This window comes from Eumetopias jubatus, unplaced genomic scaffold (genome assembly GCF_037043125.1).
Source record: "Eumetopias jubatus isolate StellerSeaLion01/CBP00866 unplaced genomic scaffold, mEumJub1_p1.0 scaffold_10, whole genome shotgun sequence".
Lineage (NCBI taxonomy): Eukaryota > Metazoa > Chordata > Mammalia > Carnivora > Otariidae > Eumetopias > Eumetopias jubatus.
The window spans coordinates 117,716,347-117,742,897 of record NW_028274816.1 but is presented as its reverse complement, the minus strand read 5'-3'; the positions used below and the strand labels follow the sequence as shown (position 1 = coordinate 117,742,897).

General features: G+C 39.6%; 1 protein-coding gene across 8 annotated transcripts in view; it reads left to right on the top strand.

Annotated features, from left to right (window-relative positions):
* The first annotated feature begins 6,262 nt into the window (after nt 1–6,262).
* BCAS3 (BCAS3 microtubule associated cell migration factor) overlaps nt 6,263–26,551 on the top strand; it is a 598,395-nt gene continuing 578,106 nt past the window's right edge. For 4 of the 8 annotated variants that reach the window (XR_015769358.1, XM_028109073.2, XM_088028352.1 and 1 more), the window contains exons 1-4: nt 6,264–6,479; nt 8,139–8,226; nt 10,773–10,827; nt 16,671–16,746. Coding sequence is in view for 7 of the 8 variants with exons in the window: in XM_028109073.2 (XP_027964874.1) it covers nt 6,443–6,479; nt 8,139–8,226; nt 10,773–10,827; nt 16,671–16,746 (256 nt within the window). In the remaining variant the exon portion in view is untranslated. Of the gene's footprint in view, nt 6,480–6,611; nt 6,695–8,138; nt 8,227–10,772; nt 10,828–16,670; nt 16,747–26,551 lie in introns of those variants that run through there. The other 4 variants (XM_088028353.1, XM_028109074.2, XM_028109071.2 and 1 more) reach the window with 4 other exon arrangements.

Here is a 26,551-nt window from a genome sequence, read left to right as displayed (position 1 = left end):
GGTCATGATCCCGAAGTCCCAGGATCGAGGCCCACATCGGGCTCCCTGCTCAGCAGGGAGTCTGCTTCTCCCTCTGACCCTCCCCCCTCTCATGCTCTCTCTCTCAAATAAATAAATAAAATCTTAAAAAAAAATTTATTTGAGAGAGAGAGTGTGTGAACACGAGTGGGGGCGGAGAGAGGGAGAAACAGACTCCCCGTTGAGCAGGCTCGATCCTAGCACCCGGCAGTCATGACCTGAGCTGAAGGAAGAAGCTTAACCGACTGAGCCATCCAGGCACCCCAAATATTAATCTTTGAGGCAAAATATGTTGACTGTATGAATGGTTGCATTGGGGATGACAATATACAAACTTTGATAATCTACTTAAATCTATTTTACCACTTAAAGTGCAATGTAGAAAACTTACCACTGTGGGGCGCCTGGGTGGCTCAGTCGTTAAGCGTCTGCCTTCAGCTCAGATCATGATCCCAGGGTCCTGGGACCGAGCCCCACATCGGGATCCCTGCTCGGCAGGAAGCCTGCTTCTCCGTCTCCCACTCCCCCTGCTGTGTTCCCTCTATTGCTGTGTCTCTCTCTGTCAAATACATAAATAAAATCTTTAAAAAAAAAAAAAGAAAAGAAAACTTACCACTGTATTATCCTCCTCTCTTTATGTTATAGTTGTCATGTCTGTATATATTGAAAACCCCAACAGGTAATGCTATAATTTTTGCTATCAAAAATCAAACATTTTAAAGAACTCAAGAGGAGAACAGTCTATGATATTCATCAGATATTTACCATTGCTATTGCTCTTTATACATTCCTGATATTCTAGGTTTCCTTCCAGTATTGTTTTCTGGTTTCTGATGAAAAAATCTGTAGTCATTCAAATTGTTCCCCTGTAAGTAATGCATAGTTTTTCTTTGGCTGCTTTCAAGATTTTTTTTCTTTGTCTTCAGTTTTCAACAGTATGATTAGGAAGTCCCTGTGCATGGATTCCTTTGAGGTTTTCTGCTCCAGGTTTGCTGAGCATTTTGAATCTGTAGGTTTATATCTTTCACCAAACTTAGGAGTTTTTTGGCATTTTTCTCCCCCAATTTTTTTTCAGCATCACATTCCTTTTCTTCTTTCTTTTTCTTTTTTTTTTTAGATTTTATTTATTTATTTGAGAGAGAGAAGGAGCTCAGAGGGAGAGGGAGAAGCAGACTCACTGCTAAGCAGAGAGTCCAACATGAGCCTCGATCCCAGCACCCTGGGATCATAACTTAAGCCAAAGGCAGACGCTTAACCCAGGTGCCCCCTTTTTCTTCTTTCTTTGTAACTCTTTGTTTTTCCTTTTGTTAGACCATTTGATGTTATATTTCTGAGTTCTAAAATTTCCATTTGGTTATTTTGATTTTTTTCCCCATTTGTTTCTTTTTATATCTTTTTTGAGATGTTCTGTGTTTTCGTGCATGTTAAGAGAGTTCACAATAGCTTGCAGGAACCTTTTTACAGTACTGCTTTAAAGTGTGTCAGATATGGGGCGCTTGGGTGGCTCAGTTGGTTAAGCGACTGCCTTCGGCTCAGGTCATGATCCTGGAGTCCCAGGATCGAGTCCCGCATCGGGCTCCCTGCTCGGCGGGGAGTCTGCTTCTTCCTCTGACCCTATCCCCTCTGATGTGCTCTCTCTCTCTCATTCTCTCTCTCTCAAATAAATAAATAAAATCTTTAAAAAAAAAATAAAGTGTGTCAGATAATCTGTGTCATTTAGGTATTCCTTTTGCTTGACTGAAAACTAAAATATTAATGTTTATCATAGTTCTATGTGAAATCAGATTATTACACCACTGCTTAAATCATGTGATGTTTGTGAGCATCAGTTGATTTTTTTTTTTACAAAGATTTTATTTATTTATTTGACAGAGAGACACAGCCAGAGAGGGAACACAAGCAGGGGGAGTGGGAGAGGGAGAAGCAGACTTCTCGTGGAGCAGGGAGCCAGCCGGACTTGGGGCTCTATCCCAGGACCCTGGGCCGAAGGCAGATGCTTAATGACTGAGCCACCCAGGCACCCCATGTTGATTGTTTTTTCTATGTGAGTTAGGTTTTCCTGGTTCTTTCAAAGTTCTCCAAGTCTTTGATATGCTAATTAGGGCCTGATCCTTGTTTAATGTATTCTGTGAGGTCATTCTCCTGAGCTCCTCCCTCCCTACAGTCTCCATGGTACTTTCCCCTTCTCTGGGACTCCCTTTTCAATTCTCTGGGCAGAAAGCAGGGGCTTTAGGAACCATGCATTTCCAAATGCTTACATTTGGAGCTCAATGGCTTAACATCTTTGTGTCTTGGTCCTCATCTATAAAATGTAGATAGTAATACTACAATGACTGGCATATAGAGCTAAATAAATGTTACCCAATATTATTTTTATTAAATTTTACCTTCTCAAAACTGTTAATACAGATTCCGTTTTCTCAGATTTTAAAGCAGTTTTTATCTACGTTTAGGCATGTATGGGGAAGGTAAACTATGCCCTGACCATCACTAAAACAGCTAATGAAACTAATTTTTGGTCTTTGTCAATAGTTTTACTTTTTGGTAACTTTAATTATAAATACAAGCTCCAGATTGTAGGATAAATTGTTGGGTTCTGACATGTAATTTTTCCTGTTAATGAATACAGCTTTGTGGCGAATAAAAATGAAACAAATAATCCCTTCTGCTAAAAAGTTTACATGTTAGCTAAACAGACAATAGGATTATACATTAACCGACTAGAAAAGTTACAAAGTAGTACTAATGTGTCAGAGATAAAGGGAAACCATACTTCATGATTTGCCTTGGACAGTCCTACTTTACTTTTTTGGGGGGGGGCTTGTGTATAATTGTTAATAGAGCCTCTGGTTAGGATGATAAATTACATGGCTACTTTATAGATACTAGTTAAGTTTCAAGAGAATGAAAGGAAAGCAATCACCATATCTTCAGAAAGTTTGCTAGGCCTGAGAATGAGCTGGGTAGAGGTTGAAGGGCCCCAACATAATAAAGAAACACTTAGAACTTTGAATAGAAATATGGGAAAATGCTGTTTTAGAAGCCAGTTATGTCATAACATGCAGGACAGAAAAATGGCAGGTACTCCTGTAATTAGATAGATATAAGGTGATACGACATTTGTTGGTTTTGCTATTCTACAAAGTTTAGATTCTACTTTTTAGGAGATTACTACAAAAGTTTCAACCTAAAAATGCACCAAAGAAAGTCTATATAGTGAGTAATTAGTATAATTTTACCTCACAATTAGAGGATTTTAGAGAAATGTGATTTTTAAAAATAGACTATTTTTTATAGCAGTTTTAGGTTCATGGCAAAATTGAGCAGAAGGTACAGATATTCCATATATGCCCTTTCCTAACTAGTTTCCTATCACTTTCTACTGTGATAACACGTTTATAGTCAGTCTCCCTTGTTATCAAAATCCCCAATCAGAAGGATACAACTGATGAACCTATGTTTGATGATGGTTATTTTTTTTAACCTCTTTGGGTTTTTTTTCCTTTCACTTGACTAAAAACTAAAATATTAATGTTTATCATTGTTCTGTGTGAAATCAGATTATTTCCCCACTGCTTAAATCATGTGATTATTGTTCAGGTGTTTTTGGTGGCTAGGGTAAGTGAGGAAATGGCTTGCTTGAAGCTAAAAAGGAATCTTAATCCTATTGAAATGAAAACTCACAATAAAGTATAAACTGATCTTGAAACTGGTTTTCATATGGATAATTCCTTGATGATTTTTCTGGAGATTTTGGGCTTTGATTTGCAGGGCCATAGGAGAGGCAATTTTAGTCGTTAGTGATTTATTATCATGTACCATTGTAGCAACTGGAAGAAGATGGAATTCTGGCTCAAAGTCCCTCTTTTACACCGAAAATCAGTTTCCTAGCTGGTATTGCTCAGCCACAAGAACAGACTGTTGAAAAGTTTCCCCACATCCCAGTATTTGAAATGACTCATAAGCTGGCAATATGTACTAAGTGCTGTCAAGTTACTTCCACTCAAAAAAAAATGATCTCCACAAATTTTGTTTGCTCTCTATTTGAAGTCTCATGAGAGAATCTCACACCATTTTTGTGGAGAAAAAAGTGGAGTAATTAGACATAGCTGGTTAATTCATAATTGGAACTAGTTAATTTGGAGAAATTTTTAACTGGTTCTAAGAATTTAAAATTTATTTACTCCTCATAAAAATCCTAGGAGGTTCATAATAGTCTTTTTTACAATTTATAAAGGATGAAACCAAAGCACAGAAATTCACCCCCCCAAAAATGTAAAACTTTTTTTTTTAACTTTTTTTTAAAGATTTTATTTATTTATTAGAGAGAGAGAATGAGAGATAGAGAGCACGAGAGGGAAGACGGTCAGAGGGAGAAGCAGACTCCCCGCTGAGCAGGGAGCCCGATGTGGGACTCGATCCCGGGACTCCAGGATCATGACCTGAGCCGAAGGCAGTCGTTTAACCAACTGAGCCACCCAGGCGCCCTAAAAATGTAAAACTTCACCAGTGTTCATCCTACCCATAAATGTCATCGCTTAGTTGTTCAAGCCCAAAACATAGGCATCATGCTTGATTCTCTTTTTTCTTCTGTCCCACAACCAACCCAATATCAAGATCTTCAGTTCTCTCTTCCAAAATATTTTGAAGTTGGCTACTTTTCACCTCTACTGCTTCACTTTACTGAAGTCAGTAAAGTCTTTGTTCAAATGTCATCTCCTGAGAGGCCTTCCCCGATGACACTACCTAAATTAAGCCATCTATTTGTCTGGCTTATTATATTTTTTTCCATAGCATTTTACACTACTTGAATTTCTCTCTTTATTTCTGTCTTCACATCAGAATGTAAATTCTCTGGCTGAGGTAAGCACATTGATTGATTTGTTTATTGCTGTACCTCTGGAGCTTAGAACATGTCTGATACTTAATAGGTATTCAAATATTTGTTGAATGAACGAACGAGTTAACTCGTGTACAAAGGGTAGTCTTTATGATTTTTTGTTTCTTTGTTTTTCCTTTGTAGAGGAATAGTCAAAGAGCTATGAAGTTTAACAATGCATATGAAACAGCTATTTAAACTGAATAACTTTATACAAATGCTGGTTATCCCGCTTGTGATTATGACCTATTGGTTTCCTCTGGATTTCCTCTTTATTCCTGCTCTGGGCTTGGACAACATGAAAACAATAATTATTTAATTCGAATAAGTCTGAATTTTGAAATACCTGTTGTGTTCGGGGCTGTTAAGTGTTAAAAGGGATTGAACAATGTGAAAACTATAGTCTTCTAATGTCTAGGAAGAATTTAACTTTCTAGTTGGGGAAAATGAGATATGCACAAGAGAAACTCTAGAAGATTTCAAATACAACAAAGAAGTAACAGTGATAGAAAGCAATAAGAGCAAAAGGAATTTAGAATGTTGGAAAGATTCTTCCGTTAGTGGGTTTAGTGTAGGAAGCAAATCTTAAAAGGCCGATGGTACTCGGAATTTGTGTGTGTAGTGGAAGACAAATGATCAGAATCTTTTATTAGCCAATGTTCAAACACTAACCTGATAAATAGCACTTTGGATGTGCTATTTATTGGCACTGATAGAGCCTCAAGAGAAAATGGGTGGTTTCTTGGCTATAATCTGTATCTGTACCTGTATCTATCACTCGATTAACTGCATATATCCGAGGTATTGAGGTAGTTCCTCTACTAATCTTTTCCATCCTCCATTGTGCTTAAAACCTCCTTAGAATTTTTACTGCTGTGTCAGCTAATTTGTTACAAACCTCTGCCTATTAATAAGCTATAGCCTCATGGGACTGCCGTATTACTTTTGATAATACTTATGAAGTGCTGAGACTGTGCTGAGCGTTTGTTCAATCAATCAATAAATGTTATCATTATTATAAAAGAAATATAACTGACGCAATAACACTAGCGAAATCGCGATCTCTTCCGCAGGGGAGATGGAAACAGATAAGGAAGGAGTCGAGCGGGCTCCAGAAACCTCGCTCAAATTGACAGGATCACCGGCCGCACCCCTCATTTAGATCAATGCCTCCTTGGCTCTAAGGCTGCCCACCGCGCCAGCCAGCCTAGGCTCCCGGAAGGTAAACACATCGAAAAGGGCGGGGCAGAAGGCGGGTTCGGGATGGATGAGTGGCCAGCAGAAAGTGATTGGCAGCTGCCATGTCCACGTGCTTTGTGCTTCGAACTAGCTGTCGCGAGAATTCGATGTAAACAGACCGGTCCCCCGACCTCCGACTGCCAGCCCGAGACGCTCAGCTGAAGTGCACAGGAGTCTGCGGCATGATTGTTTTCGACAAAGCCACGTAGGTGTGCTGTCTGCAAAGAAAAACAGACGTGTTCGTAACTCTCCTTACCTGCCTGCGTTCGCAACCGAACCTGACACCTCGGCTTCAGCCGAACTTACATGCTGTTTTGTTTTCCCTGGAGCCCCAGCGGATTGGGTAAGTTCAGGAGGCGGGTCCGCCTCTTTTCTACTTGCTGGTTGGCGAAGCTGACCTCCAAGGGCGGTGCCCGGCCGTAGCCAGTTTCCTTCTGGGATTGGCTAGAAAAGTAGTTCCGCTGAGGCGTGGTAGGAAGTGGTAGCCGTCAATCACAAAGGGAGACTCCAAACAGTGAGCCTTGAGCTGGAGAACAGCGTTTACCGGCGGGGCGGCGGGTGAGAGGGCTGGTGGGGCTGTGGCTTTGGGGAGGCTTGGAGAGGACGAGGGGCAAGCAGCGTGAGGGGAGAGGGCTTGGCTGGCAGGGGTTCGACGAGGGAGAGCTAGCGAGATTGGAGGGGGAGGGGAGGAAGGGCAAGGGGCCAGAGGGCGGCCGGGGGCAGCGGTGGCTCCGCGTTGGAGGTTAAGTGGGTAGAGCTGTGCTAGTGTCTTTCAGGAGAGTGGGGCCTGAGGGGCTGGCGAGGGTCGTCCTCAGGAGACAGGGCCGTTAAAGGACATTTCTTGGGAGGCTGTGTTTCGGGAAATAAAGGGTGGAATGGAAATGAGAGGGCTGAGGGGCTGGTGGTGAAGATACCTACTGAGGAAGGGGTGCGTGGGCTAGGTGGGGCAAAGGGTGTTTTTGTAGTAGCAGATGAGACTCATCAGTTTGGGAATTTTCAAATAAGGTGATAGGATCCTCCCTACTTGGAAGTGATGGTTTTAGGGGCTTTCAAGATTGCTTCCAGGCTGTGGATTTCCTGAGCCCTGAAAGAGATCGTTACTATTGCTGTCAATCCTCTTTTAACCTTAACCAAGTACACTCCAAGCTCTTAAAACCTTCCAGGTGATTCAGATGCCGTTTGGACATTCAAGGATCGGGATTCAGTGATGTGACAGGAAAGGATAAGGGGCTTCTAATGTCATATAAGTTTTTTGTTGCTTATTTAGGCTCTGGTGTTTAGGTTACAATAGCAGTGGGTTGACAAATATGATTTAAAAACTCTTGTTATATTATGACCATGCAGTCCTTTTTTTTTTTTTTTGATACCTATAATCAGCATATAACATTATATTAGTTCTAGGTGTACAACATAATTTTTTTACAACATAATGTTTTGATATTTGTACATATTGTGAAATGATCACCACAATAAGTCTAGTTAACATTTATCACTATACATAGTTACAGTATGCAGCCTTGCTCATAGTTTCCCAACAGTCTTAGTTGGAAGGTATTAATTATTTCACTGTCCATTAGGTCTTGAAATATTGTGCCATGTGTATTTTCGCTATTTCAGGATTTTAGTACAATTCTTTAATTTCGGCTCACAGAGATGGCACATTTGTTTTTATTAAGAAATCTTGTGCTAGACTCTCCATCCCTTACCTTTCTAGCTTATGTTAACAGAGGATCAGAGGGTCCAGAAAGAAAGAGTCTTAACTAGTTCTGTGGTTCTGAGGCTTAGTCCAAATAAAAAAAATTTCATGATAATTAGAAAACTTCTTTATCTACTTCCTCCCCCAGTCTACCCCCTTTTTCTTGTAATGGGGATTGCTGGGAAGGTTTCCTACATTTTAGGCATTTTCCATAAGGGATCTCTAGTGAGGAACCATAAACCCTTACCCCTACCCACAACAATAATAATCCATTTTTTTCCCCCTATCTCTCTGTGCTGGAAACAGGTTTAGCAAATGAAGCTATGGCTACAGATTCTCCCAGAAGACCCAGTCGTTGTACTGGTGGAGTTGTGGTTCGCCCCCAGGCTGTCACGTAAGCAAATTTCAGATAAGCCTAAAAGCTAAAGAAAATTTGTTCAGAATAGTAGCTAGCATTCAGGGTTCCTTTCTGAACATTCACTACTTTTGTAAAATCTATTTAATTTTGGCCTCACAGGATGATAAATATTGCCAAGACCAAATAAAAGGAATAACTGGAGGATCAAGTTAATGTATTCACATTTATAGGGTACATCAAAAGCACTGTGCTAAATCCTAAGGACTGATGTTTTTTCAAACTCCAGGTTCAAAGATTGATGGCTCATTAGATCAATTCAGTGGATCAAGACCATTATTTAAAAAATGAAATTGCATATTATAGAAAATATAGTTGGGAATATTCTTTTGTGACACACACTATTCATATGTATGTATATGTTGACCAGATCCTAATGTAAAATGTATCTCTTATTTAGGTTTCAGTCAGAAGGTTTCAAAGTCAGTGTCATAAAGAGTACATTCTGTATTTTAAGCATTCTTTGCCAAAGCCTATTTATACTTTCTAGAAGCATATGATCTAATGTGGTTTTAAGATATGTATACTTGAGATCACTGTAACCAATAAAAAAAGGTGCCAGCAAACCATGAGAATTGGGAGGGAATATTTTAGTGGGAGTATTTAGTGGGAATATTTTAGTATTTTAGATCCTGAAGGGTTTATTAAGAAGCTAACTTAATGTACTTTAAAGGCTGAGTAGAGTTTGGGCATTTAGAATCAAAGGTACATTTTAGACAAAGGGAATGAGTGAGCAGATGTGGGTAAGGCAAACTCTTTTCATAAATGAAATATAGGGAAGTTGCCCTATATAAAGTGGGTTAGGGTGGACAGTGAACATCCTTCATTATCTGGATAAGGAGGTAAAACTCGTTTTCTACCTTTTAAAATGTTCATAAGGGAATTGTAGCATTTTATATTATTCCCTTGGGCAGTTTAGCATGTTACATAAAGACTGCCCTCTCAGACTAAGAAAAGTATATGTATAATATAGTATTTTGCTATAATATTTCCTTTTTTTTCCTCCTGCGTTTCCCTGGGCCATATTTGTTTGCTAACTATGGACCATGTCAACAAGTTAAGCATGTTATTAGCTATGAGTTAGGTACTCTTTCAGTCTTCATTTTACTGGTGAGAAAACCAAAGCAGGGGGAAATTAGTTAAATTGTCCTTGGGAATAGCCAAGAAGGGGAACCTGGATCAAACCCAGGCAGTTTGTCCCCAGAGTCTGCACTTCGGCAGTGTTCTATGTTGCCTCACCATAGAATATGTGGTATCCAACTTATATTGCTTTTTGTTATTCAATATGTAATTTTAGTGTTTTTAAAAAATCTTTTATTTGTATTCTTTTAACAAATAATGCTTGAGCATCTACTGCATGCCTGAAGTACTGGTTTAGAGATTCTGGAGATAGAAGGTAAACATGAGAGTTGGAGTCCTTTCTGTGGTAGAGTTTACATTCTAGTGTGGGGGGGGAAACAGTAAATGAGTAAAGTGATTACAGGCTCTGATCAGCACCTGATGTGCTCTGATAGAGAATGACAGTGGGGAGGCTGACTTCAGGCTGTCAGGAAAGGCCTCTCTGAGGAGGTGACACTTAAACTGGAGAAATGAAAGGGATGGAAGAGTATGGGAAGGAATCCAGGCAGAAAGAAAGCTGGCGTAAAGGTCTTGACTCAAAGAGCTTGGTGTGTTCTAGGAATGGAAGTTGCAGATGACGGAAGCAGAGTGAAGAGAGTGGCAGAAAAACGAGAGGGCAGAGGCAGGCCTAATCAAATTGTTGTGTGTGTGTTTTTTGTTTTTTTCAGCCTAATCAGTTTTTGTAGCTATCTAAGGCATATTGCTTTTTTATAGGATTTAGGATAACTCATATGAGTTTCTTCAAATGTAATTTTTCACATGAAATTAATTTGATTTGGTATTTTGAAGAATTTTTTTTCCACTTGCTGAAATGCATATACTTCCCATTTAAAATCTCTTAGTGACCTTAACAGTATCATTTTTCTTCACTTTTATGCATTTTAATATTTTCCCATGTCTTGTCTATGGCAAAAATTCTGTGAGGATTTCTTAGTATCTCCTAATGCCTGTGCCTGCAGCAAAATGCAAATTGATTTTGCTATATACAGGTAAGGGACTAGGTACATAACCAATTTAAAGAGAAGGTCACTAAGTACTGAGTCATCAGCCACAGTTTTTCTTGCTCTGACTGGGGAATTCTTTCGCTTTGACTCAAGAGGAAAGTCCTGCCTTAGCCTTGTGTCATCATTCCTTCAAATACAAGTTAGAGTATCTATGTCAAATTAAGAGAGCATGACTTTTAAGAAGAGATGATGTTTAAAAAGATTAATATCTCATTTGCATTTCATTTAATAACATATACAAAGAAACCAGAAAGCAGTTTAGCAGAATTATCAGTTGATGAGAGTTAGTCTTTTTTCTTTTTTTAATATTGTGAGTAATTTTCTTAGGCCCTGTAGAAAGAACTTTTCCATGTTTTGTTTTAAGCTGTCAGGGTAAATTTTATCCATTTCACTCTTTTTCAGGGAGCAGTCCTACATGGAAAGTGTTGTGACTTTTCTACAGGATGTTGTGCCACAGGTAAGTGTCTGTGTAGTTTCAGAAATATAGTAGATTTTACCATTGGCCAGGAAAGTTCTGAAATGTTCTCTTTCCTAAACTTGACACTAGTATCATCAACTTCAGAAAGACTTCTGATGTTTTAGCATCCCGAACATTGGTAGGGTAGGAACTATACGTGTTAGTGTTACATGTGCCTTAGTTTTATGCTAATAGTGCACAATTATTATTCCTCAAGACTTGCTCTCCTAAGAGGAATCAGGTGAGATGTTAGCTGAGAGATGGGACTTGGGATTCTCTAGTTGGGTTCTATTTCCAGAATCTTTCTCTTGCCCTAGTTAAATGTTGCCTGTCTGAAGTGATCATTGCATTTCATTAACTAGATATTATAGTAGCTAAATACTACACTGAGCACAAATCTACATGTCTTTCATGGTGAGCAGTATTTTTATGCCAAGTAGGGTATACTTTGTTACTCTAACTTATAACTGAGTTCTCTCTATATAAATGTAAGAATAAAGAAGGAGAGCAACCCTCCTGGGATCATATCTAGTGCACTGTTGCCCAGATTTAACATAAGTATCACTTGGCACGTGTGTTAAAAATAATCATTTCCAGGCCCCGTCCCAGAGTTTGACTCAGTGGAATTGAGGTGGCATCCAGTAACTTGTGTGTGTAGTGAGAACCTCCGGGGATTCTTGTGAAACAGTGGCTGTGGGAAGCTCTGTTCAGTGGGACTACTGAAAGGAAAGGTATTTTCTCCTTGTGGTGATGTCAGTGTTTCCTGACTGCCAGGCTATCTGTAACCTTGCTGTTGACAAAAGGAATTCATAGATCCAGTGTCCCAGCTTTATGACAGCATCCTAGAAAAGTCTGAAATCCAGATTTCGGTTATATTATGTAAGTTGTATTTATCAAATAAGGGAAAGTATCAGGAAATGTTGATACTCCTTTATCATGTTCAGATAACTTTAATGGAAATGGGTCACAATGACAAGGTCTCTGGGGCATGTAAGGGATAATAAATGCTTTCCTATTTTGAGGAACTTGGTTACTAAGGGAAGTCAAATTGCTGAAACAAGCAGAGTCTACAGTAGCATTTCAGTAAGGTTTATAAATGAGAATACAGACTGAGTATGTAATTGTTCAGAGAATGAGTAGCAGAGAAAGAGTGAAAGTCAAATTCTAAAGGACATTGGAAATAGCAGTTGAAATGAATGGAAAGGTTGGGTATTGAATGTTGGAGGAAACTGGCTAGCTGGGTATGGCGGGCAACAGAGTTGCTGTCCAAGAGCATCTTGGACTCTGCACGGAATGCCAGTTCTAGAGAGTAACCTGGGGCTGAAATCCAACCTGGTCTCTCCAAACTGCTCTTTCTCTTAAGCCCTGAGCCCTGGCATGAGGCTGGTTCCAAGGAAGGGGCATTTAAAAATTTTTGTAATTTGCCTGCCCCTAGAGTGCCTCTTTTTTTTTTTTTTAAAGATTTTTTTTTAAATTGATTTGACAGAGACACAACGAGAGCAGGAATACAAGCAGCGGGAGTGGGAGAGGGAGAAGCAGGCTTCCCGTGGAGCAGGGAGCCCGATGTGGGGCTCGATCCCAGGACCCCGGGATCATGACCTGAGCTGAAGGCAGACGCTTAACAACTGAGGCACCCAGGCGCCCCCCTAGAGTGCCTCTTTATCACATTTTTACAAAGGCACCTTTTGTGTTAGTGGAAACCCTGTGTAGCAAGCAGTTTTTATTGGTGGGAGGAGAGAGGCTGTGGTCAGAGGCTTTGAGGGAATAGAGAGTTTGCTAGAGAAACAAGAATACCAGGTTGACTAATAGATTGAAAATAGGCGCTGTTAAAATTGGTAAGGTAAAAATGCTGGAAGGTAGAAGATTAATTCAGAAAAAAAAAGATTAGTTTTTTGAGCATTAAACATTAGGAAGGGGATAATCTATGCAATTGATTATGAAGATTTGGATCAGAGTAGTAACTATGGAAGTAAGGTTGTAGTCATGGAACTAAGAATTAGAATATTCATTCAAGGGTGCCTGGGTGGCTCAGTCGTTAAGCGTCTGCCTTCGGCTCAGGTCATGATCCCAGGGTCCTGGGATCGAGTCCCACATCGGGCTCCCTCCTCGGGGGGAGGCCCATTTCTTCCTCTCCCACTCCCCCTGCTTGTGTTCCCTCTCTCGCTGTCTCTGTCTCTGTCAAATAAATGAATAAAATCTTTAAAAAAAAAAAGAATATTCATTCAAGACATTTATGTTATGCAGGTCATTATTCTGTTTACTCTGGAAAGAAAGCAAAAATTCAGGCAGCAGACATTTACTTGAGCACCCACTATGGGTCGGGCACTGTGTTAAGTTGAAGGGATACTTGGTGCCTTTCCTTAAGGCGTCATGGTCTTGTGCTGCAGTTAGCAAACTTTCTGTAAAGGGCCAGATAAGCTTTGCAGTTCATATAATATCTGTTGCAACTACTCGGCACTGCTTTTTATCTAAAGGAAAAGGCATGGCTGTGCTAAAATAAAACTTTATTTATAAACACAGGTGGTGGGCCATTTTGGTGACCTCTGGCCTCTTTTTTTCCACCTTTAATCCAGAATCCCCCTGTGGTACTTTGCAGTCAGCCATTTGGAAAATTATATTTTTTTGCTGATGTTATGTTCCAACTCCTATTCTGGAAATTGTCGAATTCCTGGAGCCTAGGAATTATCCTCTGGGTTTCCAGGTACCCACAAAAGGGAGAAAATGCGTTGTTAGACTGGTGTCCACTTCTTCAGCTATTACAGATAGAGTGAATTCCCGGTGTGTTTAACAGATGTTATTGATGGCTACAGATGCCCTTAGCTGTGTTCTTTGAGCTAATAATCTTATGGAAATCTATTAAAAAATAATTCAGCAAAGAAGAAAGGTAAAGCTCAGAACTTGTCATTTCAGTGTATGTGTGTGAAAGTTCTGCATTTTCAGTGTAACAAATTGTAGCCAGCCCAAATGTCAATAGTAGTCAAGCAAATTATGGTATGTGATCCCTATAGTATTATTTGCTATAGTTAGAAATTACATACTTTTGGACACAATGGAGGTGGTTTTCTGTGCAGTGAAAAAATAAAATATGTACATCCAACATATAAATACAGCATATCTACTGTGATTGTAACTGTCTTTTAAAGTTCAGCAATAAAAAAATAAAGTTCAACAATAACTTTATGCTTATGAATGTGTTTATGCATTAGAAACCTGATAAGGAATAAAAGGAGAAATAAATAAATCCTGTCAATAATGGGGTAAAGTTTTGATTCTAAATGAGAGGGCTAAAGTAGTTGGATCTTGGTTGTAGAAGGAGGGCGAATAATCGGCGCTGGAAGGTGGGGGAAACCTCTGGTGTAGTAGTACACTGACCTCTATTAGGATACCAAGTGAAAGCTGGATGGGCAGTGGGTGGGTATGTGCCTCACTGAGAAGAAAATACCCACATGTGCCTTCTCTGTGCAAACCTTCAGGAAGGCACGCAAGAAGTGGCACTCAGATGTCTCAGTCGGTTTCACAGAATTTTCTCAAGAAGGCTTGGTAGAGAACACCATGTCTTCTAAGGACAGAGGAAAACTTGAAGACATAGCAAAAGCATACAGGGCTTGTTTTGAAAGTCTTATTTTCCCCTGAAGGGGAAAGCAAAGAAGTTCAAGAATCCCAGTATAGTGAAAGACCTCATTCAACTTTGTTATGTTCGGCATATTGCTCAGAAATCAAAGGAGAGCATCCTGCAAGTGTTGCAAAGGAATTGGGAGAATGTTGAATAATGCTGCAGGTGATAAACAGCCTTATAATCTGCTGTACTGAGGAAAATTTTGAAAAATGTTATTGCTTTACCAGATTAAAGGAGAACGTGATGTGGGGAAAAAAAAGTTGTCTTCAATGCACTGTGCTAGTCTAGATTGGATGCTGGAACAGAGAAAGGACGTTAGTGGAAAAACTGATGAAATCCAAATAAAGTCTGAGGCTTAATTAATAGTAATGCATCAATGTCAGTGTCATAGTTTTGACAAATGTACCATGGCAAGGTCGGATTTGGTTAGTTAACATTAGGGGAAACTGGCTGAGGGGTACACGAGAACTCTGTACTATATTAATAATCTAAAATTATTCCAAAATATAAAGTTTATTTTTTATTTATTTTTTAAAGGTTTTATTTATTTGGGAGAGAGAGAGAAGGAGAAAGAGTGCGAGTGAGAGCACGCACACAAGCAGGGGTGGGTGTGGGGGTGGGTGGTGAAGAGGCAGAGGGAGAGGGAGAAGCAGGCTTCCCGCCGAGCAGGGAGCCTGATGCAGGGTTTGATCCCAGGACCCTGAGATCATGACCTGAGCCCAAGGCAGAGGCTTCACTGACTGAGCCACCCATGTGTCCCTAAAGTTTATTTATTTTTAAAAGATTTTATTTATTTATTTGGAGAGAGAGAGGGAGGGAGAGACCACCAGCAGCGGGGAGGGGCAGAAGGAGAGGGAGAAGCAGACTCCCCACTGAGCAGGGAGCTGGGACCCTGAGATCATGACCTGAACCGAAGGCAGACACTTAACCGACTGAGCCACGCAGGTGCCCCTCCTAAAGTTTATTTTTAAAAAAGTTTTCAGGGGCACCTGGGTGGCTCAGTCGGTTGGTGGTTCTTTTTTTTTTTTTAAAGACAATGCAATTTTAAGGATTTGTAAGATAATTTCTGTTGTATAGTAAATCTGTTAAAGTAATTCATTTAGTAGTATTTTCATTGTAGATGATTTTCAATTACCATACAAGTTAATACCTTGTATGATACAGTACAGGGGCTGTAAATTGGCATGGAAATTTAAAGCAGGTTACGTATAACACAAATTATATGCAGGATGGTAGTTTTTGTATGCTTTTGGTATAGCTTGTATTCATTGTTTTGTGAACTTTCACTTTATAATTGAGAATATTGCAGGTCTTTTGTTGACATTCTAAATGCTCATTAATATATACAGTCTTTAAAACTTTTAAAAGATTTTATTTATTTGACAGAGAGAGAGGCAGGAGAGAGGGAACACAAGCAGGGGGAGTGGGAGAGGGAGAAGCAGGCTTCTCCCGGAGCACGGAACCTGATGCGGGGCTCAATCCCAAGACCCTGGAATCATGACCTGAGCCAAAGGCAGACGCTTAACGACTGAGCCACCCAGGCGCCCCAGTCTTTAAAACTTTTAAATAGAAACATTTGCTTTATGAAGAAATGACTCCCTTTGAATACTGATGGATACCATTGACACTTTCCCTATGATTTCATGGCAGTTTATGCTCATCTTTGTCAACCTTGCAGGTCTGTAGAAACCCAGCTAATAGGTTGGGTCTAGGAGCCAGACAAAAGACTGAAAAAGTCATACTGTACATTTTTTTTTTCACCCCCAACTCTGGCCCTTGCCTTCCACCTGGAATTGAAGGCAAGCTGGTAGTAATACTTTTGAAAATTCTAGATAGTGTGTAATTACCCGATCATAAATACCTGGGACTAAATAGATACATGTGGTAGTTTAGTTTATTTCTTAAGCCTTCTTATTTGTTGGCCAATACAGGGCATGATTTAGTTTATTGAGTGCTTTTGCTTTGTAGTGATGCTTTCTAATAGACTATGATCATTGTATTTTAGGTTTCTGCAATTCTTTAATAGGTAAAATTCCTTTAACCAAGATTATCAGACTCCGGGATAACTTTGGGAGTAAAAATATTACAAAATTGGTTCCCAAGATGTAGGATTGGTGGAATTGGAGAGGGATAGGGCTGGCTTTGTTTAAGTTATTTTTTGTCTTGAACATCAGTAATATTAGAGCTGTAAAACATTTTTATTCAAACATTTCTGTTTACTATGCAGGCTTACAGTGGAACACCTCTAACAGAAGAAAAGGAGAAAATAGTCTGGGTCAGATTTGAAAATGCAGATTTAAATGGTATGGTTTTAACTTTTTTGGGACATACAAATTAAATGTTTGTTTGAGGTTGACCTGATTCCAAAATGAGAACTCTTACTTTAGTCAGATTACTTTCTCTTACAGTAACTTTTTAGTTTTCAAAATAAATTCATTTTTAATTTAAAAAGTAATATAACCACGGTACAGAAACTTCATTAGAACTGATACTGTATTGTACAAGTCTGAAAGTAACTGTAACATGTAGTGCCTTACCCTAAACTTTAGGACATAAAGATTTCTTAGAAAAGAAGTTATTAATTCAAGTTTGATCAGATGTCTAGGATTTATAACTGCACACTTGTCATTACTGTTGAATGTTTTAGACTTTAGAATTAATTTTTCCTGAACAGAATTTATGTCTGGATTGGCCCTTTTGTTCTCAGATACATTCCTACATTCCATTTCATTGCTCCTTCCTGCACTGTTTTGCTAGGTGGCTGTCCCTTGTCTGTTTCCCACGATACCATGTCTATTGTCTTCTGCTGAGTTTGGGAGGCACTGGTGAGAAATGAAGGAGCGGATGGAAGAAAGGGGAGAGTACACTTCCCTGTCCCCTCTCTGTTACTGGCTGCATTTCCTCTGTGGTTCTGGCTTCTTCTAGGTAGCTCCACTGGTGTTCCAGCTGCTGCCAGGTGACCCAGCACCCCGCACTCCACTGTCTCTCTAGCCTGAGGGCAGTCATGGCTTCCTGCTGCTGCTAATGCAATAGGTAGCCTCACGGTTTCTTTTTTGGTTTCTCAGCTCTTCCATCATCTGTGTAACCATTTGTCTTCATCAAATCCCCAGTTATGAACACACTGAGTTGTTCTCATTCTCTAGTTGGATTTTGACTGATATCCTACTCCTGAGTCTTCATCTCCTCTAAGAGTTTAAGAATGTGATGCGATATACATTTTTGAAAGCTACTGTCCAGGAGAGAGAGGCTAAGTTGCACTTCTGCAAATGGGCTTCTTTTGAATTTTGGATTCTTTATTAGCAGTTCACTCAAATAATGGCAACTTGTTGGGCCCTGTTTGTGGGAAATAAAATATTCATTTGTATGGGTGATTATTTATGACATATAAACTTTTCCTCCTGTGTTTCTCTTTGAAAGCTTATAGTTTTATTTTTTTTCTTTTTATGACTTAAATTTCCTTATTTAGTGTATTTTTCCTCCTTTTTTCCTTTTTCTTCTCCTTTTTTTTAAAAGTTTTTATTTAAATTCTAGTTGGTTGACATATAGTGTAATATTGGTTGCAGGAGTAGAATTTAGTGATTCATCACTTACCTATAATACCTTAGTGCTCATCACAAGTGGCACTCCTTAATATCCATCACCCAGTTAGCCCATTTCCGCCCACCTCCCTCCATCAACCCTCAGTTTGTTCTCTGTAGTTAAGAGTCTCTTATGATTTGCCTCCCTCTTTTTTTCCCCTTTCCCCTTTGTTCATGTTTTGTTTCTTAAATTCCACATAGAGTGAAATCATGATACTTGTCTTTCTCTGACTGATTTATTTAGCTTAGTATAATACACTCTAGCTCCAGCCACATTGTTGCAAATGGCAAGATTTCATTCTTTTTGATGGCTGAGTAATATTCCTCTGTGTGTATGTGTGTGTGTGTGTGTACACACCACATCATCCTTTTTTTTAACTTTTTTTCTTTATTAACATGTAATGTATTATTTGTTTCAGAGGTACAGGTCTATGATTCATCAGTCTTACACAATTCACAGCGCTCACCATAGCACATACCCTTCCCAGTGTCCATCACCCAGCCACCCCACCCTTCCCACCCCCCTCCACTCCAGCAACCCTCAGTTTGTTTCCTGAGATTAAGAGTCTCTTATGGTTTGTCTCCCTCTCTGGTTTCGTCTTGTTTCGTTTTTCCCTCCCTTCCCCTATGATCCTCTGTCTTGTTTCTCAAATTCCTCATATCAGTGAGATCATATGAGACTTGTCTTTCTCTGATTGACTCATTTTGCTTAGCATAATACCCTCTAGTTCCATCCACGTTGTTGCAAATGGCAAGATTTCATTTTTTTGATGGCTGCATAAAATTCCATTGTGTGTGTGTGTGTGTGTGTGTGTGTGTGTATACATACATACATACACCACTTCTTCTTTATCCATTCATCTGTTGATGGACATCTGGGCTCTTTCCATAGTTTGGATATTGTGGACATTGCTGCTATAAACACTGGGGTGCAAGTGCCCCTTCAGATCACTACATTTGTATCTTTGGGGTAAATGCCCAGTAGTGCAGTTGCTGGGCCGTAGGGTAGCTCTGTTTTCAACTTTTTGAGGAACCTCCATACTGTTTTCCAGACACCACATCATCTTTATCCATTCATCAGTTAATGGACATTTGAGCTCTTGCTGTAATTTGGCTATTGTTGATAATGCTGCTATAAACATCATGGTGCAAGTGCCCTCTCAAATCAGTATTTTTGTATCCTTTGGGTAAGTATGTAGTAGTGCAGTTGCTTGGTTGTAGGGTAGTTCTATTTTTAACTTTTAGAGGAATCTCCATACTGTTTTCCACAGTGGCTGCACCAGTTTGCATTCCCATCAACAGTTAGGAGGGTTCCTTTTTCTCTGCATCCTCACCAACACCTGTTGTTTCTTGCGTTGTTAATTTTAGCCATTCTGACAGGTGTGAGGCAGTATCTCATCATGGTTTTGATTTGCATTTCCCTGATGATGAATGTTGTTGAGCATCTTTTCATGTGTCTGTTACCATTTGGATGTCTTCTTTGGAAAAATGTCTATTCATGTCTTCTGCCCATTTCTTAACTGGATTATTTGTATTTTTGGGTGTTGAGTTTGGTAAGTTCTTTATAGATTTTGGATACTAGCCCTTTATCAGATATGTTATTTGCAAATATCTTCTCCCATTCAGTAGGTCACCTTTTAGTTTTGTTGATTGTTTGCTTTGCTTTGCAGAAGCTTTTTTTTTTTTTTTTTAAATCAGAGAGAGAGAGCAAGAGAGAGAGCGCACAAGCAGGAGGAATGGCAGGCAGAGGGAGAAGCAGGCTCCCTGATGAGCAAGGAGCCCGATGCGGGACTCCATCCCAGGACCTTAGGATCATGACCTGAGCCAAAGGCAGACGCTTAATGGGCTGAGCCACACAGGCTTCCCTGTGCAGAAGCTTTTTATCTTGAAGTCCCAGTAGTTCATTTTTGCTTTTGTTTCCCTTGCCTCCAGAGACATGTCTAGTAAGAAGTTGCTGCCTGTTTTTTCCTCTAGGATTTTGATAATTTTCTATCTCAAATTGAGGCCTTTCATCCATTTTGAATTTATTTTTGTGTATGGTGTAAGAAAATGGTCCAATTTCATTCTTCTGCATGTGGTTGTCCAGTTTTCCCAAGACCATTTGTTGAAGAGACTGTCTTTTTTCCACTGGATATTCTTTCTTGCTTTGTCAAACATTAGTTGACCATGTAGTGTGGGTCCATTTCTGGGTTTTCTATTCTGTTCCATTGATCTGTGTCTATTTTTGTGCCAGTACCATGTTGCCTTGATGACTACAGCTTTGTAATATACCTTGAAGTCTGGAGTTGTGATGCCTCCAGCTTTTCTTTTCTTTTTCAAGATTGCTTTGGCTATTTGGGGTCTTTTCTGTTTCCATACAAATTTTAGGATTATTTTAGCTCTCTGAAAAATGCTGGTGGTATTTTGATAGGGATTGCCTTAAATGTGTAGATTGCTTTGGGTAGTATAGACTTTTTAACAATATTTGTTCTTCCAATCCATGAGCATGAGTATCTTTCCATTTCCTTGTGTCATCTTCAATTTCTTTCATAATTGTTTTATAGTTTTCAGAGTACAGATCTTTTACCTCTTCGGTTAGGGTTATTCCTAGGTATCTTATGGTTTTTGGTGCAATTGTAAATAGGACTGATTCCATGATTTCTCTTTCTGCTGCTTCGTTATTGGTGTATAGAAATGCAACAGGGGCACCTTGGTGGCTCAGTTGGTTAAGCGTCTGCCTTTGGCTCAGGTCATGATCCCAGGGTCCTGGGATCGAGTCTTGTGTCGGGCTTCCTGCTCAGCAGGGAGTCTGCTTCTCCCTTTCTTTCTCCCTCTGCCCCTCCACACTGCTCATTCCCTCTCTCTCTCTCAAATAAATAAATAAAATCTTAAAAAAAAAGAAATGCAACAGATTTCTGAATGGTGATTTTGTACCCTGCAACTTTGCTGAATTTGTGTATCAGTACTAGCAAATTTTTGGTGGAGTCTTTTGGGTTTTCTATGTAGGGTATCATGTCATCTGTGAATAGTGAAAGTTTGACTTTTTCCTTTCCGATTTGGATGTCTTTCTTTTTGTTGTCTGACTGCTGCGCCTAGGACTTCCAGTATTATGATAAATAACAGTGGTGAGAGTGGACATCCCTGTCTTGTTCCTGCCTATAGAGGAAAAGCTCTCAGTCTTTCCCCACTGAGGATGATATTAGCTCTGGGTCTTTTGTATATGACCTTTGTGATGTTGAGATACATTCTATCTATCCCTACTTTGTTGAGAATGGATTTTATCAAGAATGGATGCTGCATTTTGTCAGTTGCTTTTTCTGCATCTACTGAGATGATCATATGGTTCTTATCCTTTCTTTTATTAATGTGGTGTATCATGTTGGTTGATTTGCAAATACTGAACCACCTTTGCAGCCCAGGAATAAATCCCACTTGATTGTGGCTAATAATTCTTTTAATGTACTGTTGGATCCTATTGGCTAGTGTCTTGGTGAGAATTTTGGCATCCATGTCAATCAGGGATATTGGTCTGTAATTTCCTTTTTGGTGGGGTCTTTGTCTGGTTTTGGGATCAAGGTAATGCTGGCCTTATAGAAAGAGTTTGGAAGAAGTTTTCCTTCCATTTCTATTTTTTTGGAACAGTTTGAAAAGAATAAGTATTAACACTTTAAATGTTTGCTAGAATTCCCCTGGGAAGCCATCTGGCCCTGGACTTTTGTTTTTTGGGAGATTTTTGATTACTATTTCAATTTCTATTCTGGTATTCAAATTTTCTATTTCTTCCTGTTTCAGTTTTAGTAGTTTATATGTTTCTAGGAATTTATGAATTTCTTCCAGATTGCCCAATTTGTGGGCATATAATTTTTCATAATATTCTCTTTTAAATGTATTTCTGTGGTGTTGGTTGTGATCTCTCCCCTTTCATTCATGATTTTATTTATTTGGGTCCTTTCTTGTTTCTTTTTGATAAGTCTGGCTAGGGGTTTATCAGTTTTATTAATTCTTTGAAAGAACCAGCTCCTAGTTTCATTAATCTGTTGTACTGTTTTTGTTTGTTTGTTTCTATATCATTTATTCCTGTTCTAATATGTATTGTTTCCCTTCTTTTGATGGCTTTAGGCTTTATTTGCTGTTCCTTTTCTAGCTCCTTTAGGTGTAAGGTTAGGTTGTGTATTTGAGACTTTTCTTGCTTTTTGAGTTAGGTCTGTATTGCTATGTACTTGCCTCTTATGACCGCTTTTGCTGCATCCCAAAGGTTTGGGATGTTTGGACTGTCATGTTTTCATTTTCATTTGCTCCCAGGTTTTTTTTTTTTTTTATTATTTCTTCTCTAATTTCCTGGTTGACCTGTTTATTCTTTAGAAGGATGTTCTTTAATCCCCATGTATTTGTGGTCTTTCTGCATTTTTACTTGTGGTTGACTTCAAGTTTCATAGTGTTGTGGTATGAAAATATGCATGGTATGATCTCAGTCTTTTTGTACTTGTTGAGGCCTGATTTGTGACCCATTATGTGTTCTATTCTGGAGAATGTTTCATATGCACTTGAAAAGAATGTGTATTCTGTTGTTTTAGGATGAAATGTTCTGAATATATTTGTTAAGTCCATCTGGTCCAGTGTGTCATTCAAAGCCATTGTTGCCTTGTTGATTTTCTGCTTAGATAATCTGTCCATTGTAATTTGGGTGTTAAATTCCCTACTATTACTGTATTATTATCAAGGAGTTTCTTTATATTTGTTATTGATTTATATATTTGGGCGCTCCCAAGTTGGGGGGCATAAATATTTACAATTGTTAGGTTTTCTTGTTGGATAGACCCCTTTATTATGGTATAGTGCCCTTCTTCATCTCTTGTTACAGTCTTTGGTTTAAAATCTAGTTTGTTTGATATAAATATGACTAATCTGGCTTTCTTTTGATGTCCATTAGCATGATAAATGCTCATTTTGTTTTGTAAGTCGGCTCCTCACCCAACATGGGGCTCAAAATCACAACCCCCAGATCAGGAGTTGCATGTTTCACCAACTAAGCCCGCCAGGCTTTCAATCTGCAGGTGTCTTTAGGTCTAAAATGAGTCTCTTGGAGGCAGCATATAGATGGGTCTTATTTTTTTATCCATTCTGATGGCCTATGTCTTTTGGTTGGAGCATTTAGTCCATTTACATTCAGAGTGATTATTGATAGATATGAATTTTGGTGCCATTGTAAATAAAGTTAGTGTTTCTGGAGATTTTCTTTCTTCCTTTCTAGTCTTTGTTGCTTTGGTCTTTCTTTCCCACTCAAAGAGTCTCCTTTAATATTTCTTGTAGGGCTGGTTTAGTAGTTATGAACTTCTTTAGTTTTTGTTTGTCTGGGAAACTCTTTATCTCTCCTTCTATTCTGAATGACAGCCTTGCCGGATCAAGTATTCTTGGCTGCACATTTTTCCCATTCAGCACGTTGAATATATCATGCCACTCTCTTCTGGCCTGCCAAGTTTCTGTGGAGAGATCTGCTAACCTTGTCTTCCCTTGTAGGTTGGGGATTTCTTTGCCCTTGCTGCTTTCAGGATTCTTTCCTTATCTCTTTATTTTGAAAATTTTACTATGATATGTCTTGGTGTTAGCCTGCTTTTGTTGATTTTGATGGGAGTTCTCTGTGCCTCCTGGATTTGGATGTCTGTTTCCTTCTCCAGATGAAGGAAGTTTTTGGCTATAATTTGAACAAATCAACCTTCCACCCCTTTTTCCCTCTCTTCTTCTTCTGGGACTTCTATGATATGAATGTTACTATGCTTTAGGGAGTTGCTCGGTTCCCTAAGTCTGCATTTGTGGTCCAATATTTTTCTTTCCCTCTCCTTTTCAGCTTGTTTTCCATAATTATATCATCTGTATCACTTATTAGTTCCTTTGCTTCTTCCATCCTTGTGGTCATTCCATCCAATCAGTTTTGTATCTTTATTATAGCATTTTTTATTTTGGCCTGTCTAGTTTTTAGGTCTTTTATCTCTGTGGTAAAGGACTCCCTGGTGTCCTTTCTGGGCTTTTCTCAGGCCCAGCTAGTATCCTTATGATTGCTGTTTTAAATTCTGGTTCAGGCATATTACTTGTATCTGTTTTGATTAAATCCTGGCTGTGATCTCTTCTTGTTCTTTCTTTTGGAATGAATTCCTCTGTCTTGGCGTTTTATCTAGGTCTCTCTCTTCTTTGTGTTAGGAAAGCCTATTATGTTTCCTGCTCCTGAGAGTAATGGCTATATTAAGAGGTCCGATACTCTCGAGGGCCTGGTGCTTCAGGAAGTGTTTCTGGTGTACTCTGCTGCTGTGTTTGGCTGCTCTTTCCCATGTGTCAGTCCTCTGTAGAATTTCTCCTTGCCTGCAGTTGGGAATGTTTGGACCTTGTCCACTGTATGGCGAGTTTTAACTAAGTGTGTTTTGGTCTGCTTGTTAAAAGAGGCTGGATCCTATTTCCCCTGGAGCTGAAGCTTTGCAGTACTCTATGGTCAGTAGGCTTGGTGTGTTTGGGGGTTTGTGCGGGTCTTCTGTGGAAGGGGCCTGCTGCTTCTTTGACTCTCAGGCACACTTGTCTTAGTAAAGAAGCACCTGCACAGTGTGGGGTTCGGGGCTTGATGTAAGTGGCTCAAGCCTCCACTGTGGGCACTGTGCTGCTCACTGAAGTCCATCCCTGCTGATGGACAGGGGTAAAAATGGCATCAGCTGACTCTCTTGTCCTTGGAGAGGGGAGTTTGTGCCTTCTGCTTTTCAGGAAGCCCTCACAGAAGTGTGAACAGTCTCCCCTCTTTTGTCCCCAGCTTCCATCAGGTTCCCTGTCTTCATCCTATCTGTGTCCAAGCCATCTGCTCACCCGGTGGCACAGTGCTCCTGTGTTTTATCTCAGGCCCACTGGCTGGGTTTCAAACTCCAAATTTTAGGGACCTGGTGCAGCACAGACCCACGCTGATCCTCTGGGTGAGGGTCTTGCTGCACTGTGGCTCGTGCTGGTTTGTCCCAGAAGGTCAGTTGCACAAACGTGCAGAGGCTTGGAGTTTATGGTAGAGTGTAGCCGAAAGTTGGTGTCCAGGTTAGCTGCCCTCAGCAGCAGCTTCTGCTCCTTCTATGCTAATGAATGGGACAGCTCAGTGACGCCCACTGGCTCTTTTGTCCTCACAAGGCAGTGCCACCTCTCCCAGATACACTCCAACAAGGGGAACTGTTTCTCCCAATGTGACCCAGGGAATCCTCAGACCATGCTGTCCGCTCCCGGGCCTCTGCCTTCCTTCTCCACAGGAGCACCTCTGTGCCCTCCAGGCTCCATCTGGTGATGGTGCAGACTTCTCAAACTTAAGACTTTGAGCTCCACTGCTTGTAAAAACTCGAAATAATCAGCCCCTCTTGTTTCCCCGTCAGTGGTTTTGGTGAAGTGTTTTTCTTGTGCAATGCCCTGAGCTCTGTTCTCTTTCTCTCTCTCTGTTTCTCTCTCACACTCTTCTATGTCTCTGTCTCTCTCTCTCTTGCCTCTTTCCCTGATCAGGGCTCTCTCCTCTCTGTAGCACCAGCGATTCTTTCCCCCCCCAAATCACATCTCTGCACCTCCTATCTTTCACGATGTGGCCTTTTTTCTCCCTCTAGTTGTGCAGTTTGTTCTCTCAGTCTTCAGATCGATTTCCTGGGTGTTCAGAATGATTTGATATTTATCTGGCTGTGTTCAAGAGATGAGGCAAGCATTGGGTCCTCCTACTCTCCTTTTCCCTCTTTATTTATAACTAGGTAATTATTCATCTTTTGTTTTCTATCATCTTTTCCTCTTGAATTCAGACTCTTCTTTCTCTTCTGGAAGTATATTTTTGCTTTGTGTGTGTCAGAAAGTATTAGAGAACTTTTTTTTTTTAAGATTTTATTTTTAAGTAATCTCTACAACCAATGTGGGGTTTGAACCCACAACCTTGAGATCAAGAGTTGTATGCTCCACTGACTGAGCCAGACTGGTGCCCCATTAGAGAACTTTCTTGCTTTGATAACAAAGTAAATGTGGTCACAGTCTTGGAAATACTAGTGCAGATAGTAACAAAAGCTTGCAAAAATGTTAAAAAAAATTTTTAAGGGCATAGTTTCATGTCAGCAGCAAAAAAGAAAGTGATTTTAATATTACAAAACTAACATTTAGAAAATTTCTTCAAAATAATCTTTACTTAGGCATGATTTTCTGTTTTTTTTTTTTTTAATAGCAAGTAAGAATTGCTAGCATAATATTCCATAAAGCCTTTGCTTTACTGAAGTAAAATGCATCTGGAAATGTAGATGGATCCTGCTTGAAAATTATTTTAGTCTATGTGTGCTATTGAACTTATAGTGGTTGTTTTAAATGTAGTATCCCATATCCCAGTTAATTTATTAAACTTTTAAATGTATACATTTTCCTGTTAAATACTTGAGCACACTCACATGTACTTTGGTCTCTCCTTTCTATACATTGTATGAGATTTTGGCCCAGGTTTTTAATCGATGTACTTTTTATTGTCTCTGACCCTAGGACTGTGTGTGTACACTTCTTAAGTTTTAAGGCAGTAGTAAAG